Source organism: Fusarium venenatum (genome assembly GCF_020744135.1).
Source record: "Fusarium venenatum strain MPI-CAGE-CH-0201 chromosome Unknown EDB82scaffold_1, whole genome shotgun sequence".
Classification (NCBI taxonomy): Eukaryota; Fungi; Ascomycota; class Sordariomycetes; order Hypocreales; family Nectriaceae; genus Fusarium; species Fusarium venenatum.
Window position 1 is genome coordinate 6342171 of NW_027072129.1, and position 23656 is coordinate 6365826.

At 48.2% G+C, this 23656-nt stretch overlaps 6 protein-coding genes across 6 annotated transcripts; 3 read left to right on the plus strand and 3 right to left on the minus strand.

Annotated features, from left to right (window-relative positions):
* Positions 1-148: 148 nt before the first annotated feature.
* EDB82DRAFT_425469 (fungal-specific transcription factor domain-containing protein) lies at positions 149-3270 on the minus strand (the record flags this gene model as incomplete). Its single annotated transcript, XM_025730016.1, has 2 exons — positions 149-2984; positions 3158-3270. 2 exons carry the CDS (start codon positions 3268-3270, stop codon positions 149-151), a joined length of 2949 nt encoding a protein of 982 aa, XP_025589184.1.
* Positions 3271-5476: 2206 nt separating this feature from the next.
* EDB82DRAFT_488176 (fungal-specific transcription factor domain-containing protein) lies at positions 5477-8512 on the minus strand. The gene is made up of 6 exons (XM_025730015.2): positions 7994-8512; positions 7882-7894; positions 7816-7825; positions 6828-7760; positions 6664-6774; positions 5477-6615 (listed from the first exon to the last, which is right to left on the minus strand). The coding sequence occupies exons 1-6, from the start codon at positions 8049-8051 to the stop codon at positions 5782-5784; spliced, it is 1959 nt and encodes a 652-aa protein (XP_025589183.1). The 5' UTR covers positions 8052-8512; the 3' UTR covers positions 5477-5781.
* Positions 8513-12084: 3572 nt separating this feature from the next.
* EDB82DRAFT_62044 (uncharacterized protein) lies at positions 12085-14104 on the plus strand. Its single transcript, XM_025730013.2, has 2 exons — positions 12085-12529; positions 12580-14104. The coding sequence occupies exons 1-2, from the start codon at positions 12208-12210 to the stop codon at positions 13923-13925; spliced, it is 1668 nt and encodes a 555-aa protein (XP_025589181.1). The 5' UTR covers positions 12085-12207; the 3' UTR covers positions 13926-14104.
* Positions 14105-15518: 1414 nt separating this feature from the next.
* EDB82DRAFT_571820 (uncharacterized protein) lies at positions 15519-17192 on the plus strand (the record flags this gene model as incomplete). Its single annotated transcript, XM_065609921.1, has 6 exons — positions 15519-15680; positions 15807-16128; positions 16186-16218; positions 16264-16627; positions 16896-17003; positions 17132-17192. 6 exons carry the CDS (start codon positions 15519-15521, stop codon positions 17145-17147), a joined length of 1005 nt encoding a protein of 334 aa, XP_065465678.1. The 3' UTR covers positions 17148-17192.
* Positions 17193-17666: 474 nt separating this feature from the next.
* On the plus strand, positions 17667-21329 carry EDB82DRAFT_488197 (uncharacterized protein). The gene has a single exon (XM_025730011.2). The coding sequence runs from the start codon at positions 17747-17749 to the stop codon at positions 21134-21136; it is 3390 nt and encodes a 1129-aa protein (XP_025589179.1). The 5' UTR covers positions 17667-17746; the 3' UTR covers positions 21137-21329.
* Positions 21330-22415, minus strand: EDB82DRAFT_488198 (bladder cancer-related protein BC10-domain-containing protein). Its single transcript, XM_025730010.2, has 2 exons — positions 21992-22415; positions 21330-21929 (listed from the first exon to the last, which is right to left on the minus strand). The coding sequence occupies exons 1-2, from the start codon at positions 22006-22008 to the stop codon at positions 21512-21514; spliced, it is 435 nt and encodes a 144-aa protein (XP_025589178.1). The 5' UTR covers positions 22009-22415; the 3' UTR covers positions 21330-21511.
* Between the last annotated feature and the right edge of the window lie 1241 nt (positions 22416-23656).

The window sequence follows — 23656 nt, forward strand, 5'->3', positions numbered from 1 at the left end:
GGTATAGCAGCCCTGTTTTGTTGCTCCAATGATAAACGCCAAACCCATGCATGTACTATATGGACGCCTTGCAAGTATATCATGATATGGTCTATAGACAATGAGAATAGACATGATGCTCGAGTCAATGATGAACCAGACATTGAAATCAATGACCACCCTGACCCATGTGGGGATGTTGCTGCTCTAATAGACCCAGCACATCCGACGGGAAATAGTCTAACCAGGGACCCATCATATCTGATTGCTGTAGCCCCAACGCAGCAATGTCAATATCCTGGCTATCAAAAGTGATGCCGTCCATGCTCCCCATTGAATTCACCCACGGCATGGTGTATGGGAAGTTATTCTGACCGTGACCGAAGTACATGTGATTGGCTCCTGAGAGTGTAGTGGCTGGAGTCACTCCGTTCTCTGCCATCGCTGTTGGAGGCGAAACGCTATATGCATCAAATCCAGTAGTGGGCTGGCTTGTGGGTGTAAACCTGGGCCCAGCGTAGAAGTCATGACTTTCGCTATCCTCAGGTACACCGTCAAACTGAACATGGGGTCGCGTTTGGGTACTCGTCGCCGAGAGATTTGAAGTCCGACGGGGAACAGTAGGGCGTGACGATTGTCTCACAGCCGAGATGTTAGGCTGGGGGTAACCAGGAGCAAGCAGGTTTGTCGAATCCGGTAGGCTTTGCCGAATAGGGTCAAAGATCATGTTGCCCGGAGGCGTGCTCGGTGCTCGTGCTGGCTGCGACGTATGCTGTCCAGTCTGAGCTGGCGAATCTCGATTTTGATACATGAGTGTCAGACTCGAGTTTGGTGAATTGGCTGTTCCTGCCAGGGTCCACGCTATAGGAGGCCCTGATAACCTTGGTGATGCCTTATTCTCAAATTTAGGGAATGGGTTATTCAATGCCCCGTTGCTGCCTCGACGAGGCGCCTTTGTACTTTCGTACTCTTCCGCTGTGTAGGTTTCACAATCCCAGATTCCTTTAGCTCTTTGATCTAGGGCAGTAATGATATATGTAGCACCGCCCCAGTACATTTCAATCTGTTGTAGTGAATTGAAGCATTTTTGATAATTCTGATTAGCTGCCGAGGCCAGCAGGGAATGCCTCGATGATTTTGCGTCACGAGATTTGTTGCCCGCTGGAACAGTGTGCTGAGCACCAGGAGGAGAGCTGTCTCTTGAAGGTGAGCTGGACGCGTTGGCACTCGACTCCATCACAAAGGCGCAAGCGGCGATGTAAATAGGTTGACAAGTAAAAGGGTTTCCGATGAAACTCTTTGGGTCGATCAGATCTGCAAATGACAAAATGTCGCAGATTGTTTTTGCGCTGCTCATACTGAGCTCACGACTGTCTGGAAGGAGCTGAAGCTCGGTGCGTAGCTCGGCAAATGGCGTGAGGAGAGTCGGCTGGTGAAGGATGATGAAGAGAGCATGGAACCAAAAGTGCAAGAGGATAAATGTGGTGCCTTGGCCTGCTCCCAGATATGCCTTGAAGTTACTGACATTGAACTGCAAACGCCAGTCCCAGTTCTTGTAGAGTCTTGTCAGCTCATGTTCCATCTCGCCGAGCTTGTCCCATGTGTCCTTGGTGAGATCTTTCGCATTGCGGACTTTGTTCAAAACGTCGCAGACACGCCCATAAAGATGGATAATCTGCAGGAAAATAGGATATGGCGCCGGCCAGTTCGTAGCAGGGTCAATAAAGGGTTCCGGGATTGAGAGTTCCAAATCGTCATCTCGGAATGTGACAGGACGACCTGTCCCTGAGGAGATGACACGATCAAGGACAAAGACGGCCCAGAATGTATCCATTCGCTCTTGGACGAGTTCCTTTTGCTCTTGCGGGTTCAAATGACTTGACTCGCCTGTCTTTGCTTCCGAGTCTCCTTCGTCAACAGGCTGGCGTCCCCAGTTCTGGGAGTACAATGCGTCTTTTTCCCCATGATACTGGACACCAACCTCTTTTTGCAGGCCCAAGTCAACTGCCATACGAATAGCCAGGCCAAGGTACATCCAAAGTGCGCTGTCTTGACCTGCCCCGAAACCTTCGTATGCCATCAAAAGACAAGCTTGTACAGCACCGACAGTTGGGCATGGGAAGGTATCAACAGTGGCTTGTCGAGCTCTTTGCGCAAACACTAACCCCCGTTCCATTCTCGGCATCTTGTCATTTCCGTTTGTGAGGGCCGGCGAATCAGAGAATCTTGCTGATAGAGCGCATATCGAGTCGACGAGTATAGGTTCAACCCGCTTTTCCTTGACCATACGCAAGAACTTGGTTTGTCGAAGGAACGGGTAACTGGAACCCATTTGCGTAAAGAAAGTGTTGATGAGACTGATGATCAGGGGGTGAACCGGAGCCGGATCGTTCGGGTCGTAGGTGGGTAACTCCTCGGTGAGCGCCTCGCTAACAACTGAGCTGCTTCCCTGTGGTCCGCTATGTATTGATATGGGCGACGTCCCAGCCATCGAACCAGCCGTTGAGCGCCGGCGATCGCGCACAGAGACCACCATTTGCTTGAATCCAGGAACAATAGCAGTCGGGCCAAAGTATCGGAAGTAGGGAACGCGATGTCGCTCGGATTTGCGCACAGCTGTAGGAGAGGGGGTATTCTGCGCGGGGGCGGACGAGTGATTGTGACTGTTGTGCGAGGGCGCACCTGGTGTTTCTGTCGTGTCGTGTTTTGAATCGATCATGTTTGCGAGCGACATTGTAGTCTCCAAAGCTCCATGGGGAGTGGGTGCGTCGGGTGTGTGCTGGGCGTGCACAGGGACCTTCTCGACTTTGATATCTTCATCGTGGTAGTTATGATGTTCGTGTTCGTCGCGATCGTGACCAGGCCTGTCTAATGGTAGTTTCTCGACGTCTTCTCTTTTTATTTCCTCAGGGTATCCCAGACATCGGTGGCCGTTCTTGGTGCAGGTAGAGCAAACGGGTCGTTCGCCGGCGCACCTCGTCTTGCGCTTCCGACAGGTTAAACACCTGAACCGCAAAGGAGTTAGCACCTCACTATTGGCTTGGGGGTGGTGATTCGAGATCCGCATGCAACACGAGGGTTGTGTTGGCTACTTTCAAGCAGATTGAGGACCTGGAGTCGTGCGACTAGTGCTGTGCCACAGCCAGGGGCAAATCTAGTAGACCGGGAAAACACTTACGCAGCATTTATTCGGCGCCGCTTAGAAGGCGGTTGTCCTTGATTGTGTACGAAGCGAATCGGACGCGGCGGCGGCGGCGGAACCGAGTCCGATGTGTTGGTCTGGGTGCTCATGGCTAAAACATGGTGATGCTTCCTTCAGAGTTGCGGAAGTGGGCGCAGAAGCGGATGGTGAGGTTGAACGTCTACGAGCTTGGCGTAAGGTTGGACAACAGAGATATAAACATGCGAAAGACGATGACGAACGAGCGACAAGCTGACCAGCGGGGTTCGGCGTCTTTCTGGGCCTGCTGCAGACTGTGGCTTGTTTGTGTTGGGCGAATGCTGTATGCAGCAGGTGGCGAGGTAGTTAATGCAACCTCGGGGAATAGGATGCAAGGGATGCTATGCGACAAGAGAGATTGCGATCTTGTCTGGTTCGTAAGCTCGAAGAAAAGGGTTTAGAGGAGGAAAAAAAGGGTTGAAGCGATGATGCGACTACTGAGTTGACGAAAGCGCTAAGGGTAGACTGGAGTGCATCAACGGCCCAGTGGCATATTCAGGATTGGTCGTGTGAAGAGAATCAGGAACATGAAACCAACAGGCGATGAGAAGTGACAGTGACAGTTCCTTGGGCTGAGAGGTAGGCAGGGGTTTCGGATTGGGCTCTCAGGAGAACAGGGAGGGAGAGACAATTGGTGAGAGTCGCAATGTTTGATATGGTGAGAGAGATGACGAAAGGAAGTGAGGAGTTATTAGAGATTACTAAAAGAGAATAGGTTCAGAATTTGGGGGAATGGTACTGTAAAAAGGTTGTGGGTTGAAGTTGACTTCCTTCTGTTAAGCCAAGAAGAAAGTGGACGACGAGCAGGGAGTCACGTCTGGGGATGGAGATGGTGGTGTTTAGACAAGTGGGGTAAGATGCTGCTTATGTGGAGAGGAAGAAGAACTCGAGAGCTCAAATGACCAAAGCTAATAATAAGGGACAATAATTAAGTAGAAGCTATGACAACATACCCTCGAGATATATATCCAGTCTCTAAGGGGCACACATTGATAGGTAACTTTGGACTTGTGTTGTTGTAGGAATAGAGAGAAAAGACGTTACGTGTTATATTAAAGTCAAGAAACCAATGCAAATCAACCAACAGTCAATAAAACCGGGCACAACAAAAGAAGAACGAAACATCGTCACATTTATGATCCATCAAGTGGCAAGATTTGGCCTTGATCTCTCTCCTCTTTTCTCTCTCACTCGCCTTTTTCTACCGATTCATCTCATCCAATCCTCCTCCACCATCAACTGATCCTGTTTACCTTTTTCTATTCTTTCTTTCCCCTTTTCCTTGGCTGTTGAACCCTCCGAGCCCAACCTTATTAGACTAAACAAAGCAAAAGCCGACGTTACGGCCCGCCTGCCGCCTTGTTCAGCCCCCTTATTAGTCTAGTAGTCGGGATTGTCGTAGGTCAAGTGACCGACCGAATTGCAATATCCTTGTCTAGGTACATGATGCTTTTCTGTTTGGCATGATGCATCTCGCACATAAAACACCGAAATGCATGCAGGCTGTCACATAGGCACTTCTAGGTGATGTTTTTGGGCCAATCTGACTTTATCGCGCACCATAGATTTGATGTGAACCTACACATGGTGACAAATACGTCACTGTTTCTAGAAGCATTATGTATCTGATTGTTTCATCTTTAGAGGCTGAAGCGTACCCCACGGCGCTAGACAGTTGTCAGTCCCATGATCCAGACAGCCGCCCTGTAACTAGGTAACTCCAAACCGAATGGATATTGAAAGCCAAGTAAACCGGAGCACCGGGCATTGATATTAGAATGCGGGGGAGCGATTTATAGTGATGACTTACTAATTGACCTTCCATACATCCATTTCAATTGCTCTTCGTCGTATAAGAAAGCTCACCTCAGCTTCATCAACCAGTGGCTCAATGTTGACATCCCATGTCTATGCAGATCATTATGCACCGCCTGCCTCATCACCATTCTAGGAAATGGAGCCTTTGATCTGTCAAATATCAGTGGCGAGTCGTATTGAGATCCACTAAACAAACACTGCGCCAATAGACAAGCTGTCTCAAGATACACGTATATCTGGGTACCTATTCATAAGTAAACACTTAGTATATCAAAAACGTTAACCGTTGAAAATATAAGATACAAAATTAGTAAGTTAATGTATGATACTTAAACTATACTTTAGTCTATTTATTTTTTATCCCTAACACTTATCTAGGACGTCAATAGGTTCTGCTATCCGCTGGGTGCATTCAATATGCATTCATAAACACAACAGCATTATGAGTATCACAGGGGGGTGGAGTCAATTTTAAGCTTTAAAAATTACGTAGAACCATGAAATTCATAAAGACAAGAACCCAACGCTTCATATATACATACAGTTGAAACAGTAACCACGCCCTCAGATAAACCGACCTAAAACCAGTTTGCAAATTACCAACCCCAAGATCAACGCCAGGTAGTGTTCTCAGCCCTCCTAAACAATGTAATTACTTCGCTTCCCATCGCTTTTCAACTCCTTAAATGTTTCCAGTGTATAGTTGCTGAAAGGGTATCGCCAATCCACCACCGTCATTTCAGTCATGCGTCTTCTTCTTCTCGTTACCCGAAAACGATAGTCACACCCATATCTGCACTGACTCTTCGCCAGAGATCACCTCCACTTCTGACACCCATCGTCATTGCCTCCTCTTGTTGTTGCATCATGTCAGTCTTGTCGGCCCGTCTCCAAACTTCTTGAACAATAGTCCATGCACGGTCGATATTTGTCATGCCTTGCCGGCGATTGATGGCGATGAATGTCTGGCGTGCCAAGTCACGGTCAGAAAGTGTAGTGGCCTCGCAAGCCGCAACAAATAATGGCCAGAGAAGGGCGCTCATAGGACCTGTATTGCTGACAGTTCCAACACAATGAGTAAGACTGATGTGCGCGTGACGTTGTACAAGTGGGTGTCGGCGTGGGTAGCTATAAATGGTGCGGTAAAGATAGACGAATGCAGAATGGCGGTAGGACAAGGCGTTACTCAGAATACTTTGGAGTCGGCTCCTTTCAGTCGATTGTTCAGGGCTCAGTTCCTCGGGATTCTGGTTCAGGATCGAGTTTTCAGGGAGCACAGGGTGCCAATCCTCCAGAGCGGCTTCGATGGCTGTTGCCGAGGTTTCAAATTCCGTTCTGAGGACTGCCACCTTGGAAACCTCTTCGTTCGCAACTGCAACGTCAAGCTGGTCTTTCAAGGCTAAAAGGTTAGAGAGCCGGTGAATTATGGGCCATAGAGAAGTTGCCATGCCAAGCAGAGTATCAACACTATTGAGCGGAGATGTCGCACCACCAGAGTCGAGGGGAGGAAATGGTGCCAGGTAGTTGGTGCCTGGAGCACTAGAAAGAGGAGCAGTACCAAAAGACAGCGCTGCGATCACATCATAGAAGCGGAATGCCTATAAATAGTCAGTGATTGCTCGTATAGATTCCAAGAAAAAACTTACACGCTCCAAAAAGACGCCCGTCGGGTCGGTGGCAGTCCCGTTGTTGCTCATGATAGTCATTGCACCCTTGAGATGACCATCGACAATGTTAGACCGACCTTTTTGAACTAACTAATAAAATGTCAGATAAATAGTAATGGGGAAAGTTGTGTTCATCCACTCACCACTTCGTAATACACCAGAAGCATAATGGCAGCCAGTAGTTCATTACGATTTGCGCCTGCTCCCTTCTGAATTAACCGTGCAAGACCTTGGATTGCTTTGTTATGGAAGTAAACACTCTTCTCGGCGTTCTCAACTCCACGGTATTCGAGATGAGCACTTGCGAGAGCATAAACAGCGTTGGAAACAGGCTGACTCTCGTGGCACAGGGGAAGAACGAGTTGCTGGAATGGGTTTCCACTCTCTTCACGGAATACGATAAGATGAGATAGAACGTTGCAGAAATGATCCACAAGGGCGCGTCGGTTGGTGCGCTCAGAGAACTCTGAAAACATCGGGGAGCAGAACTCGAGTCGAGGAGATGGTGTTGGGACGGGCGCAATCATAGCAAGAGAAGGCGAAGGAGTCGCATATGCAGGCGCATACGTCCCAGCATAAGTCGTTGTGGGAATGTTGATGCTGATCGACTCCCGGCGGATGATCTCTTCAACATCCTCCTCCTCCTGGTTCTCAAGATGTTGCACAACGAACTTTGGTTCATCGAATGGCGGCAGCTGAAACTCCACCGAATCAAGAGGAGAAATCAACGGGAGGTCTGTAGGGCTCCAGTCGAAGGAGTTGACTCTAGGTTTGTTTGTAGTCCGGTTGACGAGAGATGTGTTAAGTGTTGGTGCCCCTGTGCTGGGGAGAGCTTCGTCGGAGTCTTCGTCGGCTGATTTGTCGTTCGCATCGTCGTTCCATTCTGATGAGATTTGGGCATCTAAAGCCTGAGCCGCCCTGTCTGAGCCGGAGGAAGAATTGGTATCGAATGGCGAGCAAGGAACAGTCGAGTCACGCTTGCGCCTCTGGCGAGGTCGGACAGGCTCATACATGCACTCCTGGCCACGTTCCAAGCATCGAGCGCATGCAGGTCGGATTTCGTCACACTTCTTTTTCTACGGGAAACGAGTCAGTATGATGCCAGTTTCACGCTTTGAGTGAGCTGTGTACCTTTTCCTTGCTGGAATGGTGTTAGTCAATGTGCTGAGACAGGGATGGGTTGTTTCATAGACTTACCAATAGCTACATCCTGTGCGACAGCGAAACGATATCCAGGTCAGCAAGCCATCCGTAATACAACAGGATAAGTGTAACAGAATGCTTCCAGAATGGAATGGTTTTGACGTACCTGCGCGCGAACGCTTCTTGGGGACCTTCGGGGGTGCAAGTCTAGTATACAGCAACATCGCGACAGCTATATATGGTGGCGAATATAGATGATCAAGGGATCACAACGTTAATCATGCGGTTTCCATCTACCGGGAATAATGCTGATGCTGCATGCGCCTTGAGGATGGTAACAAGGTGGCACGATTGTTGCAGCTGTGTCAGAATCTCAATACAAGAAACTTCTGATATAATATTTGATGTATCGTAGAAAGCAGTTGTCGAACAAGTGAAACAGGATCGATATTGAATAGATGATCTGCGTCGGTGTGGGGGAGGAAGAGGGGAAATAATGTCCACAAGAAGCCGAGGATCTTGGGGAAGAATTGATTGCGGAGGTGAAAGGATCAATAGCGATATTTGATTCAAGTTGGAAAATCACGATAATGGTTGAACAAGAGTCAAGGTCAAGATGGAGGTCAAGAGGGGGGAGACGAGAGAGAAAAGAGCTGGCAAGGGATCAAAAATTGATGCCTCGTGCGTCCCCGGGGCGTCATGGTTCGGTCTATCACTGCCAGCAGCAGAAGGACCTTACCTTACTCCATGCCTTGTCAGTCTAATTCTGTCACTACACACCATCGTGATCTTTGAGCATCCACGACTTTTCCATGGATCCCTGGCCCTTGCCGAGACACTTTCCCAACTCTGGACGTTACCTTTTGTTAGCTTGCGGGGTTACGGGCGCTACAATTGACTTGGATCAGGCTCAGAGAGAGGGATTAGGGATGGCAGATGGGCCCATGGGATGAGTACAGGGGCCCTCGGAATCCATAGCAAAATTTGACTATGGGGAACATGAGAGTCGAAATAAGTTGGGCAATTCGTGTTTGTCATGAACAACTCTTGTGCTTACTGATTCTTTTTAATCCTTACCTACGCTCCAGCGGTGTCTTTGGCAGTTCAAACTCTCCGAAGCAGTACCTAATTTACAGTGGATGAGAAGCCCGGGGGAATAGGAGCCGAAGAATTCCTACTGTGCTCATAGGCCATCTGAACCTCCATCAGACAGTGTCTATACAGTGTGACTCAGACAAGTCGCCCCGCTCCCCCAAGTTAGCAGGTGACCGACTGAGTTTCCTTCACATGGATCTCAAGGACCCTCCTGTCAATCGACGCCACCCAAAATTCACCTTGCAGAGTTCTAGAATCGACGTAGTAGACGAGAAAGGCATCAATGACACCCTCACCATCTACATTCGAGGATTAAACCTCAAACTCCTCGTGTCCCTGCAGCCTCAAACAGGATTCAAAAGGCGGCAAACTCCTGGCCCTGGCATTCTTTTCCCCGGTAAGCTGGAAAATCCGGGGTAATGAGACTGCAATCCAGCACAATTAGGCTTTCAATGACTGCCACTAGGTTTGGATGGTGATGGGCAACTCACTCTGACAGGTGCGGCAAACAGAATACCTGGCTAATTTATTGAGCCATTGCCCGCCGCTCGCGTGCTTTGCCGGACGCCGCAACCCCTTCCCGCTTCAACCATTCAATGGCATGCTTGTATCGGTCAGAGATCTTCGTCCTTTTTGATAATGGAATTGTTCATGGAGATCAGGACAAGGGATCAGCATCCCCGCACCCACGCGTGGTTCGATTGCGGAATAGGAAATGCTGGGTTGACTCCGACCATTCGCCTAAGGAAGCATAAGAGACGAAATTAGTAGGTCAGTTTATGCTATATAGACCATACTCTCATGTCATTTATTTTTGTATCCTAAAGCTCAGAGGCTAATTTTCTGTTACACACTAGGCTTACAGCAATTCGATGGGTCAAATAGAGTTCAGGGACCCTTAACAACGCCTATTGATCGACATGCTCCAAAACTGGGGACAAGTCCAATTTTACAACGGGTTTGGGCGTACCGATCCGACACTACATGTTCGTATCCTGCCGCCGATGGTCTATTTTAATATTAGGTGAAACCGAAGGATGGAGACTTCAACTACTCCAACTATAGCGAGCGGTTGTGAAGCACAAGTCTTCGACCACGAGACCGCAAAAGCTTTGGTCTAGTTTGTGGCACCTGTTGAACCACCGGCATGCGGCTAACGTTGCAGAACCCTTGAGAGACCTAACGGTTCTTGGCAGGCCACAGGCAGGTTACAGCTCCCCTTGAAGCTACAGCTGCACGGAGCCACAGCTGTCGAACATCCATGCAGTATTTGGGAGGTCAACTTCATGATGTGTGGATTAACACCGGAGCTAGGGGAATTTGGCTTTGAACAAGCATTATTGACAAGTGGAGCGATGTCAACACTTGCGCGATCTGGGCTGATCGTTGATAATACTCCTGGTTATTGCCCTCGACGTTGCAACTGTATTAGGCCTCATCTTTGTTCGTCATGACCCAACCAATATGACGGCTTTTTTCTAGTTCTTGGCCAGACGTCTAAGCAAGAAGGGTCTCAGTACACAAAGTATTGACGGGTCTGTCGACGAACTTCCCTGAATGCCGTTTACCCTGGGAGCCGAGGTTCGCAACACCTCGGAAATCTTTCAGATTGACATTAGCTCAAAAATGTACCCACAGTCGAATTTCAATCCGTCTGTCGTCTGCTCCAGCGAGGGGTCAATCTATATTCGGAAGTAGCACCGCTACGATGTCAAGTGAACAACCTCGTGGTAAACCAACCAGGCCAAACGATAAAGTTCCGAATTCAGCCCCATATGATCGTCAAGACAGAGGATTGTAATCTCGAACTATGATCAGTCTATACGGGAACCGAAGCTAACCACAGCCTGACCGTCGAAGGAACGGTCAGATTTGTTGTGATAGGAAAAGGCTCCAGACAGGTGGGTTGGTCAGAGACTGCCAGACCTTTCCATCTCTTGATACGTCCAAGGTCTACGATGCCTTTGTGATATTGTGTATAAATGTTGAGTTTAGTATTCGCCTATTCGGCTTGTTCGCCGGTTCGGTTAGGACCCACATAGCTGAAGTTCTCATCAATTTTATTAACAAGCACAGCCCAAAAGCTTTGTTCTTCGTTGCAAAGGTTGCTAAAGTCTGTCCGGCTCTCCGTCCACGATGTTCTCGGCCCCCAAAACCCCAGTACTTTGGTAACACCATGTGTCTCTCCTGTCGATTATTGACAGGGTTGTCTCGTTCAGCAAAGCTTTCAATTCGTGGCCTTGTCTGTTTGTCAGACGGACACGTCCTTTGAATGGCTGCCACGGGAGCAACCTAATGCACATGGACACACTATTTTGTTCCGAGCAATGCATTCTCCGTTTATATTCGGCCACTGAAAGGCTGGGAAGTCGGTCATCGACCAATGGTACAATGAGGGACACAACAATCAATCGTCTTGGGGATCCAGAAATAGGACAGCTTGGGGGCTTTGCTCTGGTCCCTTGGGCCATTGTCCCCGGCAAATCCAGTCAGATGCGTCGCTGCATGAGCTTCGAGTCGAGGTAGGGCAACAGAGGAAGATGTCATACTCTGGCAGCTCTGTCACCGATCGATATTTTTGAGGCTTTTGACCTATGGCATCGCCGATTTGGTTTCACCTCAAGCTGATTCCTGCATGAGAAAACGAGCCGCGTGTCGTGCCCATTTATGCTTATCCTTAGACGATTGCTCAACATGTCTGTGTTGTTCGTCTTCTCACCGTTTCATTTCTGGGCTCCGTCTCCACGCTGGACCCATGATAATATCCTCAAGAGGAGCTATAATTGTTTAATTCTCACCAACGCAGCGCACTGAGCCTTTCTGCCCAACCAGAACGACCGGTACAGCTGGTTTCAGTGGGCATTTTGCTCAGCCCTACAGACGCCGTTGTCTCGTCTGGCACGATTGCAGCAATTACTGCTCACTCGCGGCGTAGCATCCTCTGACCCTAGCTTAGGACAAGCCTCTAAGGCCTCCGTTGCTGACATTAGGAATCTGTGTTTTCTCTGACTTTGTCCTCCTTTTTTTGCTCTTTTCATATTCACGATACCTTTGTTGGACGCAAAATCGACTTCGACTCGACGACGATCCTAGCTCAAACTGACCTGTGGCGGGTTTACACCAGCAACTATCGATCAACAAATAACCATACATTTGCGACAACTGCCACACCCAAACGTTCAATTTACCCGTTTCGGATTTGGTTTATGATCGGCGCCCCTCGCGACTTTGCGACATTATCTCGGTTCACTGTCGCGTCTCCCCTCGGTTCCATGATCGCACAAGATGAGGAACTGGGGGTGTAGATTATGTGCTGCCTCGCTTCTGAGCGCATTTTGGGCTTTGGGGATCGAGGCAGCCGATTTCAAAAGATACGATGGAGTTCATAGGATTGAGAAGGAATCGCAAATTACGCAAGCCGCAGGGCTTGGTCGACGAGCCGACGAACAATGTGCCACGAGTATGAAATTGTGCCCAGCAAGTCTGAATGGAGGTTGCTGTCCCGAGAATTACGATTGCGCCAAAGAAAGCTGTCAAGCGACAACAAAGGGTCCCTCAACATGTGGAACAAAGATTGGTTGGCATGTTTGCGATCCGGTCTACGGAGGTTCGTATTTGCATGTCCGGCATTTGTAGAGCTAGGCTTACATATGATAGGTGGCTGCTGTCCGGATGGATATTTGTGTGAAACTGCGGATGGTTGTGTTCCGCCATCTGGATCACCGTATACATACGGATGCCCGAGTAGCCAATATCTCTGCCCATCGTCGTTAAGCTACGGATGTTGTCCCAACGGCTTGGCTTGCGGCGTGAATCAGTGTTACCCTTCTGACCCTGTAACCGTCACAAGCACTATGATGATCATAACGACAATACAAGGAGAGCGAACAACTTACAGGACGACGGCCATCGAAGTGAAAACACCAACGGTTCCTACAGCTCTTCCAACAGTCGACGCCGGTGACAATAACGACCAAGCAGTTCTGAAGTACTTCCCTTCAACGATACCTAAAGAGAGCCCGATATCGTCTTCTGATAAGGATAATGACGATAAGGGAGGCCTATCAACCGGCGCACTAGCAGGTATCATTGCTGGTTCTGTGGCCTTTCTGATTATTGTCCTGGTAACAGCCTTTATCATTATTCGCCATCTGAATAAGGTTGTGGCTGCAGTCAGCACCTCAAAGGTATCGGACAGGTCCCGCGGATCCAATACTCAGTCGAGGCCTGCAAGAGAGTTTAAGACGGCGGACTCGGAGGTCGACGAACTGAGCGCCAATCCCTTGATCCATCCATCGTTAATACCCCCACGGCCGAGAAACCCAGGACCTGATTCAGCAGCAACATCGCCATTCGGTCCCGCAAGCACAGACTATAGTTCAAATGAACCTACACCTGGGGCAAACGGATACCACGCAATATCGACAAGTGCCAATACGAGTAGGCATCCCAGCTTCGACGCGATGGGCAATCGTGACGACTATTTCACAGCTGTGGCGGCAGGTGACCAGCAACGAGTCAGCCAGATTTCTAGGTTCACACATTCGACAAGGAACAGGTCGAGTACAGACTCGCACGGAACATATACTCATGTGAGGAATCACAGCAATGCTTCTGAGGGGTCTGATGGTACCCCTGGAGTGATGGCGGGTTCTCAGCCCACAGCAGAGCTTGAGTCAACACCTTATATACCAGAGCTACCGAGCTCCCCATCGTCGGTGGTGTTCCCACGAGACGAGAGACGGCGATCATCCGGTAGTATTCCAAATACCCAGAGTCGACCCCCAGTTGCTCAGCGGAATCCTAGCGGCCCACGCATACGGAGTGATTCACTCGGTCAAAGCAATCTCACCAGCGTTACTGAAGAGATGCATGGATTCTATGGGCCGAGTGAACATCTCGTGGGCCAGACTGATACACACCGGCCGGGAACGAGGGGCTCGCATACCCAGCAGCAAAATCCACCGAAGGAACACCCTGGTCCTGTGACTGAAGAACCATAATATCTTATTTGGTGCGGTCTTTCTCTTAATATCTTTTTTTTTTGTTTGGCGCGGATGGATTTGAGATACACATGGCGTGGCAAGGCGTTCTCTCACGGATGGGATATTTCGCATTGGGTATCTACAAGAGTTTGGGTTTTATCTAAGGGAATATACGAGCATAGGAAATATTGACTATTATACCTTTTTATAATTGCTCTGAGTGTCAGAGGTGCGAAGCTTCATAGTACGAACCAAGGAGGGTCAGATTTATGGGCAGTAGTGGTCAAACTCGGAGTCATTTCTGAGTCAGCTATAGATGAGGCTATTTTGCTCGACCGATACGAACCGGAGGGCTGGTTGAGCATACACACCGGGAATGTTATTGCGGGCTACCATGCGTGTTGGTTGCAATAATGGGGGTGGCGTCCAGGATTTATATTACTTGCAGCTGATTAAATGCGGCTCCTTCTTTGTATGCGTCTCTACCTGTGACTAGATCCTGTTACTAAACTTTAAAACATACTATCATCCTTCATCGCTCGCTAACATGAGTCTACAGTGAATCTTTAGCTTGTTCCCCTGGGTAACTATCGAACTCTTCTTTTTCTATAGAAATAAGACATCTCACACGTGGAATACTGTGGGTGGTGCCCCCTTTCCTGCGTATGTGAAGGCCATTATTAACCTTTGCACACTTGTTGACTGCAACTACATTCGTAGGAGAAACTTAATCCAGAACTTGTGCCAAGAATAACCCACTAAACGTCTCTCTTTTTCATTTCGACGTATCACCACTAACGTATTGACAACCCTAGACTTAGTCCTGTGTTGATAAAGCCAAGGACACCGTATAAGCGCAATGTTTCTAGCATCTACATGTTTAATGCAGAATAGACTAGATTTGCAGACAACATAAACAAAAAGGGGCAATAAGAAGAAAAACTTTGAACATGAATACTACGCAAAGGAAAGAGTTATTTTGTACATATAGCATGTTGTTAAGTTAAACATTGCGCTACTAGCGTTGGTAGCAAGAGGTAGCGAATTTTTAAGTTCAAGTTCCTGGTCCTTTTGTTCTGTTTATTGAGGTTAAAATCGAGCTTGTAGTAGGGTTGTAGAAGTAAGACGTGGTTACCGCTAAACCTTCTTTACTGTCAATTTCTGACTATACCTCGATATCACTAAAGAAGTTCTTAGGGTACCGGAAGAATTAGCCGCTTAAAGCACAAGAGTCGAAATTAGTAGGATAGCCTATACCATTTAGATGAGGCTTCTTAGGCTATTTATTCTTATACTCTGAAGCTTAGAGGTCAACGTTTCTGTTATCCACCAGGAATTATACTTCACTCTGCTTATTGACATAGGTACTTTAGAGCGTATTATTGTTCAACTTAACACCCTGTCTTCTTAATTCTAACTCTTGACTAAAATATACTGACATGTTAAAAGCTTGATGGAATTCTTCTCCAACATGAGAAAAGTTAGACAAGATGGGTATAAATATATTGCATGGTAACTACTTGTGTCTGTTTCTTGGTAAGAACAGTCCTCTTCAAAGAACCGGTTTTATATCCAATAAGACTCGGCCTATAGGGTTCGTCCTGTATCAAGATGGGTCAGCTACAGAGTCTTGTTTGCCGGATTCTGTTCAAGTTTCGGTCGTCACCATCAACCCACCCTCCACATGAGAAACAGAAGCCGGACTGTTTTCTTCTCAGCCTCCCTATCGAGATGTTGGGGTTGATCAACGAACACCTTCCTTACAGCGGCCGAGTATGTATCCGATTAACATGCTCAGCCATGTACAACTCGCTCAAACGCCCACCAAAGTCCCCTTGTCGCTACACACGACTTGAGTGTCTTGCTCTGATTTGTCGAGACCTACCTGACTGCTGGCAGGCTGAAACAAGGCCGTATATCAGGGATGTACGGGAAAGCGATATGCCCAATCGACCGATATGTCGTCCAGTCTTTGGAGGTCCACCTTGGTTTTCAGAGGTGGTATTCTCGTTTCAGCACGGTGCCTTGATGGTCGAGCACAAGCACGTTCAGCTTGCCACCAAATACAGCCAGCTCGAAATGAATACCTGCCAGCAAGCAAGGTATCTCAAGCTCCTGTTGAAACCGTACACGACTGTGTTCAAACCTGACTACACGCCTGGTCCTCTGTATGAAGCCACGGAGTTATGCTGCTTCTTGTGGTATCCCAAGATCGTCTCTGGTAGGTATCTAACCTTTAGCCAGCGGAGTTTCACAAACAACTGTGACAATAAGCCAGTGGAACTGGGTAACCTTGGATGCTTCGGGGCATGTATGCATCAAGTCACAGACCCAGAGCAATATGAACATTTTCTAGTACGCCAGAGACGGGCTATGTGGGAGCGGCCCATGGAAGATCAGACACATTCTAACCATGAACCGAAGCAGCTGATGGGGTGGCATCCCGAGTGCAGCGATCCTTTCTATGAATGCCTACAAAATGCATACTATATGCATGGAATTTGGTTCGATGGAATGTGTCCTTGGTGTCTTACTGAGTTTTCAGTGTGTATAGAAAAATCAGGAGACCTGGTTATAAACACACGGAGAGATTTGGGGGATGCTGATACACCTTTGGATGACTGGTGGGACCATGCTGACTATTTCACGCATGCAAGAAACGATACCGGACGGAATCCCTGGGTAATTCGAGCTCGCTACGGGGTTGTTAATGGGAGATGGTCAGTTTTCTAGTTACCTATTGTATTGTTTTCGAGGTTGAAGAGATATGTGTTTATTAGGCCAACTCATTATCTTCTAAGCTTTGGGTATAAAAATAAATGGCTTAAGAAGTCTGGCCTGAATAGCATAAAATAGTCTACTAATTCCATCTCTTATGCTTCTACCAGCTAATTCTTCTGACGCTCTAAGGACTTGGAGAAGATATATTATTGTGGTTATCACACAGCATTTGCAGTGTATATGCGTCGCAATCTTACCTTGTTAAAGGAAATACCGAAAAACCAAGTTTGTAAGCCACTTTGGTCATTATGCACCGGATATAGAGACACAAGGTTTCACTTGTACCTTTTCTCATCGTCGAGGAATGCGGTTGTTGTAAGTGAAACAGACCTCGATTGACCCAACGGGCCGTTTCCTGGGAGAAGAGCTACCCTAAAGTACCTACGAGTACTTAGCGGTGAAGGGAATAGCAGAGTGAATAACATGTTATGATATTTGAACAGAATCATGGTTGAATGAATGGCCTGGTGTGATAGAACTGCATAAGAAATAGCATTGGTTGATGGTTGCTGGGCATCTTTTAACGCTGGATTTAAAGTGACCAAGATCGACCAATTGGATGACATCACCCAAATAGTTACACATATGAGAAGTTGAGATCACTACAGGATAGTGAATCCTAACGTACCCAAGAACTATCAATTCACCAACTGCTGAATAGAAGAGCTAGACAACACTGAAATATATATTCAAATAGTCTCAGACAGTTCATTATCACTCTCTATCTTGTTCCGTTTGCGAATATACGTCCTTGTCGGAGACTAACGTTTGGGGATCGTCAGGTCAGAAAGAGTCGTCGACCCAGCAACAAATGTAAACAATGGCCGGGGTCAGTCCCAACGTCCTCGACCAACCATCCGCTGCCACACAACCCATGCGTCTGGGGAATCGATACCTTAATTATCTGCACCATTCCAGGAAGATCCCTCGATCTCTTTCTCTTTCTTGCTTCCGTACCCATTTCCTTTTTTCTTAAATCTAAATCCTCCCGTGTGTGTGTCACTACAATCCTCGACACACATACACAGACCACTGACCGCTTTCCCCTTCATCGTCAGATGCCCCGTCGCAACACTATCAGGGCCGACGACCTCGACTTTGAGATCCACGTTGATCCATCGTGCTTAAGCGATCCTATGGACGATAACGAAAACAAGGCCCCCGAGGAGCCAAAGGTGCAGATCGAAACCACTACCAACCAAGAGTCCGAGTCCCCCAACACCCACATTGATAAAGAAGACCACCACCACTCGACGGCTGAAGCCAAGGTCGATTCTACGGCTGAAGCTACCGAAGAGGATAAATCTACCATAACAGAACAAGACACCGAAGAATCAGCTATACCAGAGGCTGAATTAAAGGCTGAACCAGCTTCAGAATCCGAACAAGAATCATCCGACTCGGAATCTGAAGTTGAATCTGACCAAGAAGCCGAACCTCAAGTCAACTTAGAAAAAGACACCGAAGAATCAATTCAACAGCCACCAGCAGAGGCAGAAGAACCTGCTTCTGAGGCTGAAATCGACACCCCGGCCCCAGAGCCTTCATTGGACGATACAGAAGATAAGGACGACGAGGAACCTACCCCTGTCGAAGACGTCACTGCCGCTGAGGACACTACTACCGAAGCTCCAATTGAGGACACCTCTTCGGCAGATACTTCCACCGAGGATATTTCTGTCCAAGACGTTGCCGCTGAGGATCTTGACGACGACGAGCTTGTCGAGGAAGACAACGATAAGTCTACCGTTGAGGTAGAAGAATCTGTCGAGGATAACGAAGAGCGACACTTTTCTGAGACAGAATCAGAAATCTCTGGCTCGAGACGTGTGTCTTCTGGTTCTTCCGGATCCAGTTACTCTGATCGTCTATCCACTCGCTCTGAAGCTATTCAGGAAGTCGCCCGCGATATCGCCTCTCAGATCGACAACCACGAGAAGAGGGACTCTTTGAACAACTACTCTGAAGTAGACGACGATAGTTATATCTCTCACACCAAAACTATCAGTGCTCGTCAATCCGACGCCAACATGGCTCGCTCAGTCAAAAGCGGTGTAGACGAGGCTGGCGAGAACAGCTCCCATCACGAGCACGAAGACGATGTTTTTAGCGACCGAAGTCCTCGAAGCTCAGTGGGTTCCGTATCCGAAGGTGATCATCGGAAAGCCCAGGATGCCATGCACCGGATGACCAGGTCCCCCCGTGTCTCGGGTATCTCTGGCATCTCTGGCTTCTCTGAGTACGACAGGGAAGATGAAGATTTTATCCCCACTATTCGAGGTAATCCTCGACCCATCTTCCGGTCACCTTCCTCTGTCAAGGCCATGCAAATGTCATCGCCTCCAGGCTCAACGGTCGGCGGCTCTCCTCGCTCTGGTAGAAGGGCACCTCTCCCAAGCTCGTCCAGAATGAGTTCTCCTCGCTTCTCAGAGCAATATTCGCCTAAGAGGACACCGCCTCGCTTCAAGAGATCTACACCGCCACTTGTACTTCTTCATGTCACATTGCTTCCTCTTCGGTGGCCTTGGGGCGAAGTTCTTGAGAACGCAGACCCAGAGGAGCTGAGCAAAGAATGCAAGACAATCAAAGATGCTTGGCGAACACTTCAGAACCGAATGGCAGATACCACCGTTGAGCGTGGTATCCTTCTGCCTCATCCTCAGAACGACTATGAGGTTCTCGAAGAACGGTTACTGGAGGCACTTGAGCTTCCCCTGAGACGCCGTGCTCGCATCCTCGAATGCGGTCATTATCTCGGTCCCTCCAACATGATGACCATCGAGGATTCAGATTCGGAGAGCGATGAGGACGAAGATGAAGATGATGAAGAGGCCGAGAGGCGCAGGGAAAGTCGTCGCCAATCACAACCCACGCATTGGTGCAAGACCTGCAAATCTGACATTCACTATGAGTCTCTGGGCCAGGGCAAGATTTTCCGTGTTAAGGTATACGCTAGCAACGGTTTGATCCGTGGCGGTGCCTGGGAAGCTTGCTGGAAAGAAATGGAGCGAGTTGATGTCGAACTTGAGCCTCTTGTTGATGCAGTATCCCATCATGAGCTTGTGCAATTGGAGGCTGACCAGGAGCGAGACTTGGCTATGAGAGAAGCTGAAGAGGAAGAGAGATACGTCAGGTTGGAAGAGGAGCGCAGGGAGTTTGAATCGAGGGAGCGAGGACGCGTGACTACAAGACGAGGAGACTCCCATGGACCTATCGAGGACCTCAGTATGAATGAGGGAGAGTCACATCTGAACCACGATGAGAGCCATGCCGCCGGCATCAGCAAGGAGGTTGCTGATGAACAGAGTAAATCTTTTGATGACCTCGAGAAGGATATCGATGAGCATCTCCAAGAAGAACGCGAGAGGAGTCTTGCCGAAGAAGCATCAACTGGTGCGCCTTCGCCCGACGCTTCTCGTGTCGATGAAGCAGAGTACCAAAGGAAGACTTCTCCTGGTTCCCAAAAACACCATGGAGATGCCCAGCGTTCTTTTGAGTCACAATCCCAGCAGCATAGTTCCCCTGATGACCGCCAAAAGGCAATGAAGAACGCTACTCTCCCACAGCTCTTGGCTGAGTCGGCTCGTGTCGCGATGCAAGATAAGAAAAACATCTTGATCGGCTTACTTAGCATTCTTATTTTACTCCTCGCTATCCGCGGAGGTCCTGGAGCCCGACAAAGCCCCGACACCTTTGAGTTTATCAGGAATGCGGAGGTCCCTACTGTCACAGTAACACAAGCCATGGAGTTGGAGACTGTTAACCCCGTCGAGGATGTCACTGCTTCTGTAGCTGCTGCCGTTGAGGAGGATAGCAGCGTCCAATCTGATATTCCTCAGGAGAGCGTCATTGTTGAGGACACCCCTGCTATTGAGGAAGACAAGGATGGTGCCGATGAGAAGGAGGAGGAGGCAGTCCCTGTTGTCGACAGCTTTGCCCCTGGCGCCGTTGGCGATGCTATCCCTCCACTTGAGGCGCCTTCCTGTTCGGAGCGCATTGTACGTATCGTGGAGACGGTCACTGCTGTCGAGACGGCGACTGTCTATGCTTCTGAGATGCCTTCTATGGAGGCACAGGCTGCGGAGGTTGTCAATGATGAAATCAACGATGAAGTTATTGACGAGGAACAAGCCCAGGAGAGTATGGTAGTCGAAGCTGAGGGTGTTTCCGATGACTCTGAGGCTTCCGATGAACAGGAGTCCATAGAAGAGGCACCTTCTTCCGAGGAGACTACTATTGTTTCTGAAGAAGCTGACAATGTCGAGGAAGTCGAGGAAGAGCAGGAAGCTCATGAGACTGTGTCGCCTACTGATGAGTCTTTAAGGGACATCGAGGAAAAGATGTCTCTTGTGACTGCCGCCCCAAAGGGTTCGTTTTTTGACGAGGAAGCCCCTGAACAGACAGCGGCTTCATTGGAAGAGGAGGATAGCGACGACGAGGAGCTCTGAGAAATTTGCAAGCGATGCCACGTTTTACATGCCTTGATGTAAGTTGTTACGAAGGATATACCTAGAACGCATTCTTTTTGATGAAAATGGCGGGTATTCATGTGGTTCTGTTACGATGATTGATAGTTTGAATGATACATGAAGGGTACATAATCAGAGACCTGTTATTAGCGACTAGTCGAAATGTTGAGAATAGAATCGTTATGCTTATACCACCCAAAAACTGTAATTTGTTTGTGAAGTATCTGTTATTATGTATAAAGAACGCCTACCAAGACCCGGTCTAAGTGATCAAGATGATGCGTGTCCATAAAATGTACGTCTCATTAGGGCCACAGTATTGACTCCTTTACCCGATATCAAAAGGGGCGTCCCTTATAGCCGAATATAGATATCCATACAATCAATCCTCCACTCCCTCTTGCCCAGGAGATTCCTGAGCCATTCGATCCCCAGCCCGGACCACTCGGCCCTCCTCGCTTCGAGATCCTCGCTAGCAGATTTCACGATTGCCGCGATAGTGGTGTTGACCATTTCGAAAGCAGTCGAGTTAAAGGTGGCCTCGGCAATCTCGTCAGACGGTATCTGGGTCGGAGTTACGGGGCGAGGTAGGAACCAGTTGCTACTAAAGTCGAAGAAACATCGGTCGGACCAGTTGCACGAGGTCAGGAAGAGGATAAGCAGTAGGATCGAGCAGTAGACGCAGGGTCGGTTGAGGAAGTAGGTGCAGATGAAGAAGAGGAATATGAAGGCGGGAGAAGCGTTTGTCGGGATAAAGAGTAACGGAAGCCAACTGTTGGCGAAAATATAAGCGTTGGTCTTTTGTTAAGTGTAGATCTGGTTGGTGGTGTTTACCTGCGAAGACAAAACATGTTGGGGAGATGGACTTATGCGCCGTGCATGTAACCAAGGTGTCGAGATTATTGAACGGTATACGTATGTTATATAAGTAGAGTCGTTTACTTGATGTCTCTCCGTTGAAGATGTTGTTACTGCCGTCTGCTGCGCGCGGGCGCAGAATGGGAGTGATTGGTTTTTGAAGATGGAGAGACCTGGACTCGGTCGGAGGACATGGAAGTTTGGTGGTGGCGGTTTGGAGGAGGTGTTACGTCGTTTTAGCAGGGTGAGGAGATATGGGGGAAGGAATAAATTGGGTTTAGTCTCGGTTGAGTTAGTGCGTTGAGGCTCTGGGGGAGGTTTTAGTTAGTGCTGTCAATATAAGAAATAAAGGTTGCGGTATTGGCTGGACGTTTTTATTTTTTATTTTTGGATCTTCTCATTGCTAATTCTAATCGGCTTTAGGGCAGCTTATCCGTTGAATTTGTTGGTATCAGGTGTGTATTACTAGAAGTTGCATGTTGAATCTAGCCATATTTGTTACTCTCAATATGGCCTGAACAACAATGAACCTGACAACAGCCGTACTTGAGATCAAAGAAGTGGCTAGTACATGTCTCTACTGTTGAGACATGATCATGCAAGTTTGCAAGTAAACATGACTGAGACTGGTGGTTCACAAGTTGGGCACGGTTCATATCAATGTTTTACTGGGATGGCCTGAACTAGGCGCGGTAGGTAAGCGATACTGAACCAGGATTGACAAGCATGGCAGTTAAAGATAACTAGGTTAAGGATGTAGCAAGTTCTATCGGTCGATCAAAGACAAAGAGATTGGTCGATTGGTCGATTGGTCTCAGAATTTCTTCAACAAAGGCCCGGCGGCAAGTCAAGCAGTTTGCCATTTGGCCTGCAGTTTGGCTGCATGTGTTTAGGTATGCACTGCACTAGTCAGGAGTTTGTCTCTTCTTTTTCAGGCTCGAATACTGTCTCTTGTTTGATTAGACTGTGTGAGTCACCAATAATGAAACCAAATGTGTGCTGCGATCTGTAACTATTGCCTGTCCAATAGAGCTGTAAGAGGCGGTGACTTTTGACAGCTGGCAGTCTGGGCGCTAAACGATACTGTTATGTACAAGTCTTGGCCGGTCTGGTTTCCCCAGCTTTAGACATCAGTCACTTTGTGTTATTTGGTTGCCGTTGCAAGAACAGATTGATGTTGTTGACGAGAAGAATGTTAATCTAAATTTCTTTATTTGTGAAATGGTTCTTTTGACGAGGTACACATGGTCAAAGAAACTCGACATTCAAAGGTACAAGCAACACATAGACACACACAAAAATATAATCAACCAGCCCGAATCAACCACGTCACTCGATCCTTGTACCTTAGCTCCCTCCCTCCTGTGCGTTACCTTCCATACCTTGCAATCGGGGAATAGTGAGGTGGAAACATCCTCCCTCTTTCCCGTCCATATCACCTTGTCAGTTGGTACCCGTGTTTTACTCAAGCTCTTGAGATGGATGCTACAGCATCAGCCAGTGCTCATCTGGAGAAAGCTCGCTTCAGCAATCCCCAAACACTAGCATCAGTCAATGCACGGATGATTCCACTTGCTCGTTACTTACTATTCATCATCGCCTTTGCTTCCGTTACCCGCTAGTTAGCTTTAATTTGCTGGA